The sequence below is a fragment of the Bos indicus x Bos taurus genome, chromosome 6 (assembly GCF_003369695.1).
Source record: "Bos indicus x Bos taurus breed Angus x Brahman F1 hybrid chromosome 6, Bos_hybrid_MaternalHap_v2.0, whole genome shotgun sequence".
Classification (NCBI taxonomy): domain Eukaryota; kingdom Metazoa; phylum Chordata; class Mammalia; order Artiodactyla; family Bovidae; genus Bos; species Bos indicus x Bos taurus.
The window spans coordinates 46,208,426-46,223,066 of record NC_040081.1 but is presented as its reverse complement, the minus strand read 5'-3'; the positions used below and the strand labels follow the sequence as shown (position 1 = coordinate 46,223,066).

Sequence of the window (14,641 nt, the reverse complement as noted above, 5' to 3'; positions counted from 1 at the left end):
TTACTGAACTTCTTCAAATATCCCAACAAGTTATTCAATATTTATAAAATACTTATTTAATGTCTATTATGTAGGATATCAAGAATATTACAATGAATGAAATATTGTCCATGCCATCAAGTAAAAAGGCACTCTATCTCACAGAACAATTTTCAGGAATGCATTATGCCACAAAAATAGCAATCATCAGTAGTATCTACTGAGATGAGAATCTAATATCTGGAATTATACACAACAGATGCTATTATTCTGCCAGTATCAGAGACAAAGACACTGAAGTTACAAGCTTAATAGACAGGCAAATCACCATGTCCGTATTAGTTTAATCAACTTATGGTATCTCTACTACATTTGGGGAGTTTTAAAACCTTACTTGCCATGATAAATACCTTTTCCTTTAGGGACTAGAACCAAAGGTATAATCACAATCAGCTTTACTTAATAGATGGCACTTTATTTATGAGTTTAAGAGCTCAAAAACCAACTCAAAAGATAGCAATAAGCAAAGAAGCAAATAACTAATTTTAAAAACGTGTGTCTAAGCACAAATCCACAAGCATTCATCTCTTTGTTTTAGAAACAATTCTGGTAAACCAGGTTATTTCCTTTTCCAAGTAACAGCAGATTAGAAGGAGCAAATTGGAAACAGGAGTGTGAGAAACTAGAGAGGTTACGGATACAGATACACTGATAGCAGGGGAAAAAAGACTTAAGAACTCAGTTAGATCATAAACCTCATGAGGGCAGAAACTGTTCACTGTTCTATGCTATATCCCCAGTGCCCACTATAGTGCTAGCAATAAATAATTGATGAATAATGGAACATTAAGTAAACTACAAAGGTTAACATTTGGGATCCATATGTCTTGTAATGAAAAATAGTTCTACACACTTCAGCAAACTCGGAGAACAAATTCAGATAAATAAAAGCAGTAATATTCTTAATAATGAATATTTCAAAAAAGAGTTAGTTGTGTTTAAAATGGTCAGTATATAAAGACAGAAAAAGGATAATGTCCAATATGGCAACAATAAAGAGAACACTGGTAAGCTTAAATTATCTGGAATACTAACTTCTGAGAAATATCATATTCCCTAATTACACTGGATTAATGAATTGGTAATATAAAACATTTGGTCGGTAAAAACCCCCACGTATTAATTCTCAGGAAGACTACAATTGAAATTGTAAGTGAAACTCACTTGAAATGCTATATAAATGCTAATAAGAAATAATAACAATGAGTACACATAGTAAAACTATATTCATTACTTACAAAGCAAATATAGCTAAATGTAATAAGAGTATCTCAAAATAGGGAGGAAAAACTCACACACTCAGTTCACTATACACAGCATTCTGAAGTTTTTTCTCCCAACCTGTTTTAAAAAAAAGGAAAACATACATAAACATATTAGTTTTTTAAGTAAACATACATTAAAATTAAATTTATTTCCCAAAAACTTTAACATCATATTTACTGTGAAAGAACTTTATCAACTGCCAATTGCTAATGTAAAGTGTTATTCTAAAGAATTATTTCTTATATATTTACCAATATTCCCTTGGCTAACACTGAATACAAAGTCGTCAACATGATTCATTACTTTGTAAGTAAAACTATGGTGTCATTTTCTTAAGATGAGAAGAATATTTCCTTCTTCCATTGTTAAGGAACTCAACAAATGCCAAAATCTTTGGCAGTTGTACTGTCAGTGCTATGAGGAACATGCCAACGGAAGGGCGAGAAACAGCCAGGCGCTTGACAAAGATCACAAGTAATTCATGACAATCACCTAGTCAGTAAATTCCTAAACAAGAGAAGCAGACTATTATGAGGCACCACCAGTCAGATCAGTTCACTTGGCTACTAACTATTACTTCTGATCAACTTATTTGGGTAAGTAAACCACTTAATATCTCAGTTCCCAAGTGCAAAAGCTTAACAGCTTGCTCTAAAAGCTGAGATCTTCTGTTTTCTTTGAAGTGTAGAAAAGAGAGAAAAGAAGCAGAGAAAGAAAAAAGTCACAGATGAAAGGTAAAAGACAAGATATTTAACCAAGGAGATTTTAATACATTCAGGATGTATTTTGACCAGGAAGGTAAACACTATTTAAAACTGATCAATGTAAAGCAGTTATTACCAGTGTTCCTGAATTTCTGCAGAAATGTCTGAAAGTTCTAATTCACTGCAGATAAAAACCTATCCTACCACTCTTCCACAATTTTAAAAAAGTAACTGACTGCAGATACAATATCCCCTCAAAATAAAGTCTTTCCTTATTTTGCTTTAAAGAATTAGAGAAAGAAAAATAAAAAGCAACTTACAAACCTGATATTTTAAAGAATTCCTTAATATCTTCTTTTAGTGATTCAAGTTTAATCTCAGGTCTCTGAAGACTGGCCTGATTTTAGAAAGAAGAAACAAAAAGACAGGTCAAAAGTAGTCATTTGGTGTGATACTTAATGCTAACGAGATGTTTAAAAAGGAATGTCCAAATGTGTGTGTGTGTGTGTGTGTGTTAGTTGCTCAGTTGTGTCCAACTCTTTGAGACCCCATGGACTGTAGCTCACCAGGCTCCATAGGATTCTCCAAGCAAGAATACTGGAGTAGGTTGCTATTTCCTTCTCCAGGGGATCTTCCCAAACCAGGGATCGAACCTGAGTCTCCCATATTGCAGACAGATTCTTACCATCTAAGCCACCAGGGGAGCCATATATGCATACTGCCATTTAAAACACCCCCTTTGAGATCAGAGCTCCTGAGCATCTGGAACAGCTCGTAAGACAGAATACTCATATACTTTTAAAACAGAAGATCTGTGATAGGACACTAGAATCTACTTAAAATATTAAACCTGTAGCTAATGAATAGTTAACATCTTCATCTAAGACTTTCATTTTTATGAATATTTAACATCTATTTTTCTAATAGGAAAAATACTTTATAAATTCATTCTTTTTATACTTAATATATATGGCATCTACATGCACCTAATAGCCAAAAACCCTGATGCATCCATATAACTGGAGCTTTGAAGAGTGTCATCCCCTTTGGATTGCTGCTCTGTAAACCTGCATTTGTTGTACATATTTATGGAAAATACATAAAACTACCCACTCAAGATTGCCGGGAGATATATCAATAACCTCAGATATGCAGATGACACCACCCTTATGGCAGAAAGTGAAGAAGAATTAAAGAGCCTCTTGATGAAGGTGAAAGTGGAGAGTGAAAAAGTTGGCTTAAAGGTCAACATTCAGAAAACAAAGATCATGGCATCCGGTCCCACCACTTCATGGGAAATAGATGGGGAAACAGTGGAAACAGTGTCAGACTTTATTTTTCTGCGCTCCAAAATCACTACAGATGGTGACTGCAGCCATGAAATTAAAAGACGCTTACTCCTTGGAAGGAAAGTTATGACCAACCTAGACAGCATATTCAAAAGCAGAGACATTACTTTGCCAACAAAGGTTCGTCTAGTCAAGGCTATGGTTTTTCCTGTGGTCATGTATGGATGTGAGAGTTGGACTGTGAAGAAGGCTGAGCACCAAAGAATTGATGCTTTTGAACTGTGGTGTTGGAGAAGACTCTTGAGAGTCCCTTGGACTGCAAGGAGATCCAACCAGTCCATTCTCAAGGAGATCAGCCCTGGGATTTCTTGGGAAGGAATGATGCTAAAGCTGAAACTCCAGTACATTGGCCACCTCATGTGAAGAGTTGACTCATTGGAAAAGACTCTGGTGCTGGGAGGGATTGGGAGCAAGAGGAGAAGGGGATGACAGAAGATGAGATGGCTGGATGGCATCACTGACTCGATGGACGTGAGTCTGAGTGAACTCCGGGAGTTGGTGATAGACAGGGAGGCCTGGCGTGCTGCGACTCATGGGGTTGCAAAGAGTTGGACACCACTGAGCGACTGATCTGATCTGATCTGATCTGACCCACTCACAAATGCTTATTAGTATCTCTTTCATCTTCAGTTGAATGCTTTCTATTCTACTGGTTTTTCACACTGTAATTTTTACCAAAATAATAATTTCTCCAACTTATAATGGCCTCAATTACCTTAGAAGTGTTGATATTTCATCACCTAGCTCTCTCTATCAAATTCTAGAGACATATGTCTTAAGAAGGGCTTCCCTTGTGGCTCAACTGGTAAAGAATCCACCTGCAATACAGGAGACCTGGGTTCGATCCCTGGGTTGGGAAGATCCCCTGGAGAAGGGAAAGGCTACCCACTCCAGTATTCTGGCCTGGAGAATCCCATGGACTGTATGGGGTCACAAAGAGTCGGACATGACTGAGCGACTTTCACTTTCACTCACTTTATGTCTTAAGAAAGCATTTCTCTTAGAGTATCTCACAAACATTTCTGATTAAGAAATCAAAAACTGATCTTATATTCCATTCACTACCTTTCTCCTTCTCTCCTATTTTTAATACTCATCCATGAAAATTATCATTCACCAAGTCAGAAATTTCAGTTATTCTCAATTCTACTCTAATTCTTCCAAGATTTTAACATCTCTCTGGGAAGATGACATTGGTAGTAGGGAGACTTTTTTGTTTTAATCTCCACGATCTCCACAGTGAAACCAAGCAACTAGACAACAAAACCAAAATCCAACAGAAAACACTCACAACCAAACTTGGTAATAAGGTATTCCCCACAAACCTAAAATACAAGCAGTTGGGGACAAACCAACAACCACAAGACTTGTATGGTGTTAGCAACTATAAAAGGAAAGAGCAGAGGGGCTGTTGATGAATACGAAAAGAGGAAGACCCCAAAATTGCCAGCAAGTATTCACTGGAACATATGAAGAGCTAATTTGAGAACAGGAGCTGACACTGGGAGGGTTGTTCTCTAATCCAAGATAGCAGACGAGGTCTAAAGACACTGGAGCAGCCTCACACCTATGAATACTTGAAGCTGACCAGACAAGTCTCTTCTCCCTTTCTAAGAAGAAAAACTTGATAGAGTAATGAAAATTGAAGATGACAAGGAACCAACTTACTACCTTGAAAACTGATTAATAAATGAAAAGGCATCTATCTAGCCTGACTTTCCTACAGGAACTATTGTTTAGTCACTAAGTTGTATCCGACTCTTTTGCGACCCCATGAACTGTAGCCTGCCAGGCTCCTCTGTCCATGGAACTTCCCAGGCAAGAATACTGGAGTAGATTGCCATTTCCTTCTCCAGAGGATCTTCCCACCCAGGGATCAAACTCGTGACTCCTGCATGGTAGAGGAATTCTTTACCACTGAGCCACCAGGGAAGCCCTACAGAAACTATATCATTTGGTAACCAAATTACAGATATGGAGAAATGTCTTTTTATAAAAATATTCCAGCTAGAATAACTAAAACAGGTATGATATAATTAGAATACCATCATTTTGCAACGCCTAATCAATTCTAGGCATTGAGGAGAAATAGCTATTAACTTTGCAAAAAAACAACCAGCCATTATGTGCTTCTCAATGAAAGAGGACTCCAGTGCCAACAGCTGTGGTCACTGAGATGGCACCTGAGTCTGATCAAAACCCCTGAATCCAACTGTCAACTTACAGGTCATACAAACGACAGAGGAACATGTTAATCCTAATCACGGAACTTCAGCATCAGAAGGGATTATAGAGTTCTTCTAGGCCAACTAACCATTTAATGACAGATTCACCTCTCCTCTCCAAGGAGCTTTTTAGCTTAGAAACTCTCAGTTTGAAACTCTATGCTATTTCCCTACCTTTAGTCAATTCTACCTTGGAACTATTCTGTTAGAAAATCCTTATTATGAACTAAAATAGATTCCCCTTAACATCTGCTACTATCATTCTTCCCCTCTGCTCCACCTTACTCCAAGTTCACAGAAAATATGCCAAATCCCTTTTCTGTGAGAGATCTTCAAATACTCAAAGTTAGCTATTGTATCTTCCCAGAAAGTTCTCAAGGTCACATACATTTTCAGGTTCTCCAAGTTCTCTTCATTTGACATATTCTCCTTACCACTCTGGTCATTTTCTCTAAGCAAAGTCTAGTCCAACTTGTCTTCTACTGTAGTAACTTCCTAATTTACCTCTCTATTTCACTCATTCCACTACACCACTTATTCTCAAACTTTTAAGTCTCAGGACCCTCATTCTTAAAAATCATTGAAGACTCAAGAGTACTTCTGTTAATGTGGATTATATCTACTGATATTTATAGTACTAGAAATTAACTCCTCAAAAAATAAAAAATTGAATTTCTGTATGGCCCAGCAATTCCAATTCTACATACATACTCAACAGAACTGAAAACAGGGACTTTAACAGCTACTTGTACACTCATGCTCATCGCAGCATTATTTATAATAGTTAATATATGGATGCAACCCAAGGGTCAAAGATAAATGAATGGATAAAGAAAATGTTGTATGTACATACAATGGAATACTATTCAGCCTTAAAAAAGAAGACAATTCTGGCACATCTACAACATGGACAAACCTTGAGGACATTATGCTAAGCAAAATAAGCCAGTCACAAAAAGACAAATGCTGTATGACGCCACTTATATGAGGTACTAGAATAGTCAAATTCATAGAGACAGAAAGTAGAATGCTAATAGCCAGGGACTGTGAAGAAGGAGCAATGGGAAGTTAGTGTTTAATGAGTATTGAGTTTCAGTATGGGATGATGAAAAAGTTCTGGAGATGGATGGTGATAATGGTTGCACAAAATGTGAATGTGAATTCACAAAAAATGTGAATGTACTTAATGTCACTGAACTGTACACTTAAAAATGGTTAAAATGGCAAATTTTATGTTTATCATAATAAAAATATTTGTCAATTCATTTTAAAGTAATAAATATAAATCTATTATATATTAACCAAGATATTTTTATTTAAAAGAACTATATTTTCAGAAACAAAAATTAGTGAGAAAAAGAGGCCCTGTTTTACAGTGCAAATGCAAATATCTTTGATGTTTGGACAGTAGAAGACAACTGGGCTCTTCACCCCGCTGTAATATTCCATCTGTGGCATGTGTTGTTCTGACTAACATATGCGAAAATCAGTGTCACACAGGCAACTGGAAAATGATATTTTAATATCCTTTTCATATATTGTGGATATTCTCCTTTGATAGTATACTAAATTTGACAACTAGTAGTTTCCTAAAGATTAGCTGAAATGTGGAATTTGAATGAACTTATAATTTCATGAACTTATACTTTCACACTTTATTGGAAAAACATGTATCGATCTGCCTTGCACTTTGAATCAATCTTCTACTTATACATGATTTTGTAACATTACATATCAATCATTTCAAACATATTAACAATATGTGGTGGACATATTTCATTAAACAATATCAAAAAGTAACATTTGTTAATATCACCATCAATACCATCAGAAAAGTATTTAAGTATTAGGAAGCCATCAAATTCACACTGATGAAAACAAGTTTTCCAGAATCCAATTTTTATTTAAAGCCTGAATTTTATAATTGGCAATATATAACAGTTTTCCTTGAAGTGATAGGCTCACTTTGCTCATTTTAGAGAAAATATCTGCCAAATATTCAAGTGTGAAAAACAGTTTGTCAACAGTTCACGCTTACAAGTAAAGATGTTTCATTTTTTAAAAAAAGGCAATCCAGTTTGTAATTTAGTTATTCGCTGGAGTGGTCTTCCTCTAGATAACCATCTTATTGCAATACACAGCAGTAGTGTCTTACTCATAATTTCCATTTCAGCAAACAGATTATTTAAAAATTAGTATTCAAGAAATGAGATGTAATAAAATTCATACTTGTTTACTGTTGATCAAGAACACTTAAACACTTAGATTATGTTTTAAAACTGTGTGTTGGTGAAAAACACAGTGACTACTAGTAGAGTTCGGTACTAGTTCCCCGATTTAAACTCATCGCCATTGCTTTTGTAGCATCAGTGTAAATGTCAGCACAATTAATATTTTTTTTAAAGGCCTTTGTATTATACAAAATAGTTTTGACCTGAAGGGGTCTTAGGACCCACCAGGGGTCCACAGACTATACTTTGAGAACCACTGCACTAGGCTTCTAGAGCATAAGTCTTTCATCTCTGAACCAACATAATGCTTATCACATAGAAGTACTTCATAAACGTGTTTTCAGTGAACACATTGCACTAAAGATTACTTAGGCCTACACCTACAAAACCCCATGGGTACGGAATTCCCTGATGGTCCAGTGGTTAGGACTCGGCACTTTCACTGTTGTGGCCTGGGTTCAGTTCCTTGCTGGGGAACTAATATCCCATAAGCTATGTGGCGCAGCCAAAAACAAAACAAAAAACACATAACACAAACACAAATGGGGGTGGGGGAATGGCTACAAATAAAAAAGCATTAAAACAAAAAACATAAAAAGATGGCCAATTTAAAAAAAAGCTAACTCCACTATGTTACGACAGAGGAATCATCCACAGAACAATTAATTCTAATTTTAGAAACTAGAAAAGGGGAGAAAAGGCATATAGGCTGAGTGGATGGACTGAACAGAGGTATGTAAAAGTTCTGGTGCACTATCAGTTTGCAGAAGGGTGGATGCTCCAGGAGAATATAGGAAGGAATAAAGTGCAGGATGAAAGTAGAACACTCCCCATTTCTATCTAACCTGCTCACCAGTGCCTGACTAGTGTTCCCCAAAACCATCTCAATGTCTTCACCCTCAAAATACCTCAACGACCCTTTCACTGCCTATGAAATAAAGACAAACTCATTCTGGCATTTCAATCCCAATTTATAAAATCTTATCTCTCTAGAAGCGCCCTACAACAAAAAGCTACTTAGCCTTGTCACCATTCCCACATCAGGAATTCACTCCCATCTTCCCCACTTTAAGTGCCATCCAAGCCTTCTCCAAGTCCAGGGGTCTCCTTTCAATATAGTATATACACCTATTCATTTGCATTCTTCCTTCAATAATTAACTGAACACTTCCTACATGCTAGTTGCTCCGTATAAAGGGAAAACCATCACAAAGTCATCCCTTACCCTTGTAGAACTCAAAATGTATTTAGTGAGGTTAAAAAAAAAAAGCTAAGACCGAAGTATGATTTTAAAAATAATATATATATAACCCCCTCCCCGTATCAAATGCAAACATTTTCATCACTAACATAATTGCTTTGGACTTAATCTAGTTTTTCTAAAGAGCCCATCACCACCACAGAAAAGAGTAGCACAGAAACATATACGTTACCATATGTAAAACAGCTAGCCAGTGGGAATTTGCTGTGTGATGCAGGGAGCTCAACACAACACTCTGTGACAATCTAGAGGAGTGGGGTGGGGTGTGAGGGAGGTTCGAGAGAGAGGCGAATACATATACCTATGGCTGATTCATGTTGATGTGCGGCAAAAACCAATACAACATTGTAAAACAATTATCCTCCAATTAAATAAAATTTTTAAAAAAGATGCTCTGGGGTTCTAGGGGACTTCCTTGGTGGTCCAGTGGTTAAGACTCTGTGCTTCCAATGCAGGGGTGTGAGTTTGATCCTTGGTCAGAGAACTAAGATCCCACATGCCATGCAGTGTGGTCAAATTTTAAAAACAACAACAACAACAAAAAATGATGCTCTGAGGTTCTAGTCTCATGACAACATCCTATCAGTTATATTATTCCTTCTCTCTCCAAAGCCTATCTCCTTCCAGGTTCCTTCCTTTACAACTCTTACAACTCTATTATTCATAATAACAATCTGAGCAACAAGACTTATTAAGCACTTAATGGAATGGAAATAGCATTTGAGGTTTTATACAACATCCATTTTAAACACAAATAACACATGATACAAAATAATGATGACCTGGTGTGAGACATCAAATTTGGAATCAGGCTATCACTCTACCATCTAGAGGATGAATGGGCAAATTCAACTTTAAGATGTAGGTTGATTTCATAATTTAAGAAAACACAGAAATCAAAAACCATATGCTTTTTCTAGAAACACAAAGTTCCATGTTATTACACCAAGATTTTTAAATAAGTAAACTTTAGTATACGAAAGGATACATTAAAATACTACAAGAAAAGCACTAACGACAAGGGGGAAATCTGAAAAATCATTTATATTTGGCTTTGAAATACTCTGTGTGATTTTAATTTTTCTAATTAAGTTGGGCCAACACTGCTTTAGCACTTTCTAAATATAATACAGACAAAATGAAGGCAGTGCAGAATATGGTTGTGGCAGGAAAACGCCCTCTTGACTAAATTTGTAAAGGCCTGTTACAAACAGCCAGTTGTTTAACCATACATTATCAAAGCTGATTGTAAAGCTGTCTTTTAAGAGTTAGCTGACATTTCTAGCAAACATCCGAGCTATTGGACATAAACTAAGGCAAAGTTATCACATATATTTTCAAGTCCAAGACCACATTACATTACTTTAAAAGGATCTATAATTATATTCTTTTAAAGTAGGAATCTATAATATCACAGATTTCCTATTTTATCTTAAGAATCAGGCAAATACATGTTTTTGAATTTCCTGCGAACCATCTCCTTATACTCCTTTATCAGTTTTGCTTCCTCCACTTTTTATTACCTCAAGGCAATTAATTCCCTGATGTTATATGTATAGATACATAACCCTTTATTTGAAATCCTACAACCTAAAAAGCTTAGAAAATTAAAGCTGTTTTTTTTTTTAACTGAATTGATGGCAAAATCTGTCCTGACTTAAACTCATTTGGTAGGAAAATCTACTGAAAATTCATACATTTTGCTGCATAAATACTAATGTGTAATTACAAGGTGCAATAAAATGATAAATAGTAAGGATTTAAATAACATACAGAATATGCAGGAATTACCTTTCTAAAATTTGAAAAATGCTAATTCCAAAACATACCTGCCCCTAGGGTCTGAATAAGGGATTGTGGATCTGTATTTATGTGCAGGTTGGTACAAGGGTAATTGCAGTTTTGGACCATGAATTTGAAATCATTATAACTAGGCTCAAACATCTTTATTAATCAAAATAGGAACGATTACAATCAACACATTTTTGCCAATGAGAAATAAATTTACTTCTGTAGACCAAAAAATCCGCGCTTCAGGATTCAGTGAGCTTTTGGAAAGCATTTTCTGCCTCCTGCTGGTTGTGGAAGGATTTTCCCTACAAAAAGTCATCGAGATGCTTGAAGAAGTGGTAATCCACTGGTGAGAGGTCAGGTGAATATGGCAGATGAGGCATAAATTCATACTCCAATTTGTTCAACTTCTGAAGTGTTGGTTGTGTGACATGCAGTCAGGCATAGTCATGGAGAAGAATTGGGCCCTTTCTGTTAACCAGTAACTGTTGCACACATGCAGTTTTCCATGCATCTCATTGATTTGCTGAGCATACGTCTAAGATGTAATGGTTTCACCAGGATTCAGAAATGTGTAGTGGATCAGATTGGCAGCAGACCACCAAACAGTGACCATGATCATTTTTTGGTGCAAGTTTGGCTTTGGGAAGTGCTTTGGAGCTTCTTCTCTGTCCAACCATTGAGCTGGTCATCTCCAACTGTTGTATAAAATCCACTTTTTATGGCATGTCACAATCTGATAGAAAAATGGTTCTTTGTTGTTGCATAGAATAAGAGAAGACAACACTTCAAATCAACATTTTTTTTCAGTTAGCTCATGAGGCACCCACTTATTCCACTTATTGAGCTTTTTTGCCTTTCCAACTTGTTTCAAAAGCCAAACAACCATAGAATGGTCGACGCTGAGTTCTTAAGCAACTTCTCATGTAGTTGTAAGAGGATCGACTTCAACGACTGCTCTCAATTGGTCAAGTCTCAACTTGTGGGCTTTCCCAGTGGCTTAGACAGTAAAGAATCTGCCTGTAATGCAGGAGACCCGGGCACGATCCCTGGATCAGGAAGATCCCCGAAGAAGGAAATGGCAACCTACTCCATTATTCTTGCCTGGAAAATCCCATGGACAGAGGAGCCTAGTGGGCTACAGTCCATGGGGTCACAGAGTTGGACATGACTGAGCAACTAACACACACACAAATTCTGATGGCTGGCCAATACATTCCTCATCTTCAAGGCTTTGCAAAACTTCTTGAGCCATCACTGTACATTAATTAGCAGTTCCTGGGCCAAATGCATTGTTGATGTTGTGAGTTGTCTCTGCTGCTTTACGACCCGTTTTGAACTGGAATAAAAAAATCGCTCAAATTTGCTTTTTGTCTAACATAATTTCTATAGTTTAAAATAAATATAATCAGCAAGTAATAAGACATTAGCAAAAAAACATAAATTGAGAAATGCACATTCAAATGATGTATAACATAACCACATTTACTTGAGAACATATTCCAGTATCAAATGGCAAAGTTCAACAATGCAAAACAGCAATTACTTTTGCACCAACCTAATACTATCATCTCACCATGAGAGCAAAACTTTATCTTATTCATTGGTTTATTCCCTGGGCCTTGAACTGTGTCTTACACATAGTAAATACTCAATAGATACTTGTTCAATCATCAAAATAAATAATAACAGTGAATTAATAGATGTGGAGTTCAAAATAGAAAGGAACAAAAATATTCCTTCAAGGCAGTAACCTCCAAATGAAGTTATAATTTATACAGATCATTAACCTCTTATTTGCAATTCTGAAATAGAAAAAGCTTTGGAAAAAGTTTTGTCATTACTGCTTATATTCTGAAGCTTCAGGCTTTTTTATAAAATTGAGAAACAACTATTAACTTATTAGATCCCAAATTACAATAAAAAGAAATACTTAAAGAAAAAGTACTTTTAAAGAAAAGCAAAATGCCACAGCAGACTTTGAATTTCTTAAGTAAGGATGCTTTTCATAATCTTTTACCACTAAGTATTTGATACATAGTAGGTACTCAGATATGCAGATGACACCACCCTTATGGCAGAAAGTGAAGAAGAACTAAAAAGCCTCTTGATGAAAGTGAAAGAGGAGAGTGAAAAAGTTGGCTTAAAGCTCAACAGTCAGAAAACTAAGAACATGGCATACGGTCCCATCACTTCATGGGAAATAGATGGGGAAACAGTGGAAACAGTGGCTGACTTTATTTTTCTGGGCTCCAAAATCACTGCAGATAGTGACTGCAGCCATGAAATTAAAAGACGCTTACTCCTTGGAAGGAAAGTTATGACCAACCTAGACAGCATATTAAAAAGCAGAGACATTACTTTGCCAACAAAGGTTCATCTAGTCAAGGCAATGGTTTTTCCAGTGGTCATGTATGGATGTGAGAGTTGGATTATAAAGAAAGCTGAGCGCTGAAGAATTGATGCTTTTGAACTGTGGTGTTGGAGAAGACTCTTGAGAGTCCATTGGACTGCAAGGAGATCCAACCAGTCCATCCTAAAGGAGATCAGTCCTGGGTTTTCACTGGAAGGACTGATGTTGAAGCTGAGACTCCAATACTTCGGGCATCTGATGCGAAGAGCTGACTCATTTGAAAAGACCCTGATGCTGGGAAAGATTGAGGGCAGGAGGAGAAAGGGAAGACAGAGGATGAGATGGTTGCATGGCATCACCGACTCAATGGACATGGGTTTGGGTGGATTCTGGGAGTTGGTAATGGACAGGGAGGCCTGGCGTACTGTGGTTCATGGGGTTGCATAGAGTCAGACACGACTGAGAGACTGAACTGAACTGAAGGTACTCAATATATATTGTCAGAATGGACACTAAGAAGAACTGGGATTTGTTTCATTTAACAAAGACATGTTGAGTACCTTTCTCATAGTAGTCATTATGCTGGGTATATAAGACAGCAGAACAAGAGACACAGAGTCTTTCCCTGTCTTTATGAAGCAGACTTTAGTGGGGAAGGATGATGCTTAAATACTACAAAAAATAAAGTTCCAGGTACTATGGATCCCAAAAAGAAAGGAGTAGATAAACTAAACTAGAAGGTTATGGAAATTCTATAAAACTTAGACAGTCACGGCTGAAGAGGAGAGACTGAAGAAGAGTACCACCAAGCTGTGTGGGCCTAATCAAGGACTTTGTTCATTCTCCTAAGGGCAATGAGAAGCACTGAGGGATTTTAAACAAAGGAGTGTATTTCATTTGGACTTTAATTCAGACTTCTACTTTCTGAGCACTTACTATGTGCCAGGCATGTTATCTTGTTCAATCCTGACAGAATTGGCCTTGTATTTCCAAATTGTATGGAGGAGCTGGTGGCTGATCAGCATCCCTATATACAACAAAAAGAAGAGCCAAACAAACAGAAATCCAACTATATATAGACAGAAGAGGGTTGTTAAGAGAACAAGAACTAGAGTAACAGAAAGGGGAAAATCTTGAGAGACATACTGGCTGCTGTAGCCACATCTTCCCTTGGATCATTATTCTGAGCATGAACTGAAGGCTGACAATCGGGACAAACCCAGTACCAACCCTGGTGGAGGGCTGCCAAGGGAGGACAGAGGAATAAGCATAGCTTTGGCACAGACTCGGGAGATCTTAAGCACATGGCCAGTTTTCTCAAGAAATTTTTGAATATTAAAACTGTGTGGGGTAGAAGGCTACAAACCTAAGCACAAGACTTGTGAAAAAGTTCTTTAGCAGTCTGACCAGAAAAAGGTTAGA

General features: G+C 36.8%; 1 protein-coding gene across 2 annotated transcripts in view; it reads right to left on the bottom strand.

Moving 5' to 3' along the window:
* The window catches only part of TBC1D19 (TBC1 domain family member 19), a 151,608-nt gene that overhangs the window by 121,455 nt on the left and 15,512 nt on the right, over positions 1-14,641 (bottom strand). For both annotated transcript variants that reach the window (XM_027544218.1, XM_027544217.1), the window contains exons 2-3: positions 2,334-2,406; positions 1,335-1,380 (exon numbers count right to left, since the gene is read on the bottom strand). In XM_027544218.1, the coding sequence (XP_027400019.1) occupies positions 1,335-1,380; positions 2,334-2,406 (119 nt within the window). The remainder of the gene's footprint in view (positions 1-1,334; positions 1,381-2,333; positions 2,407-14,641) is intronic.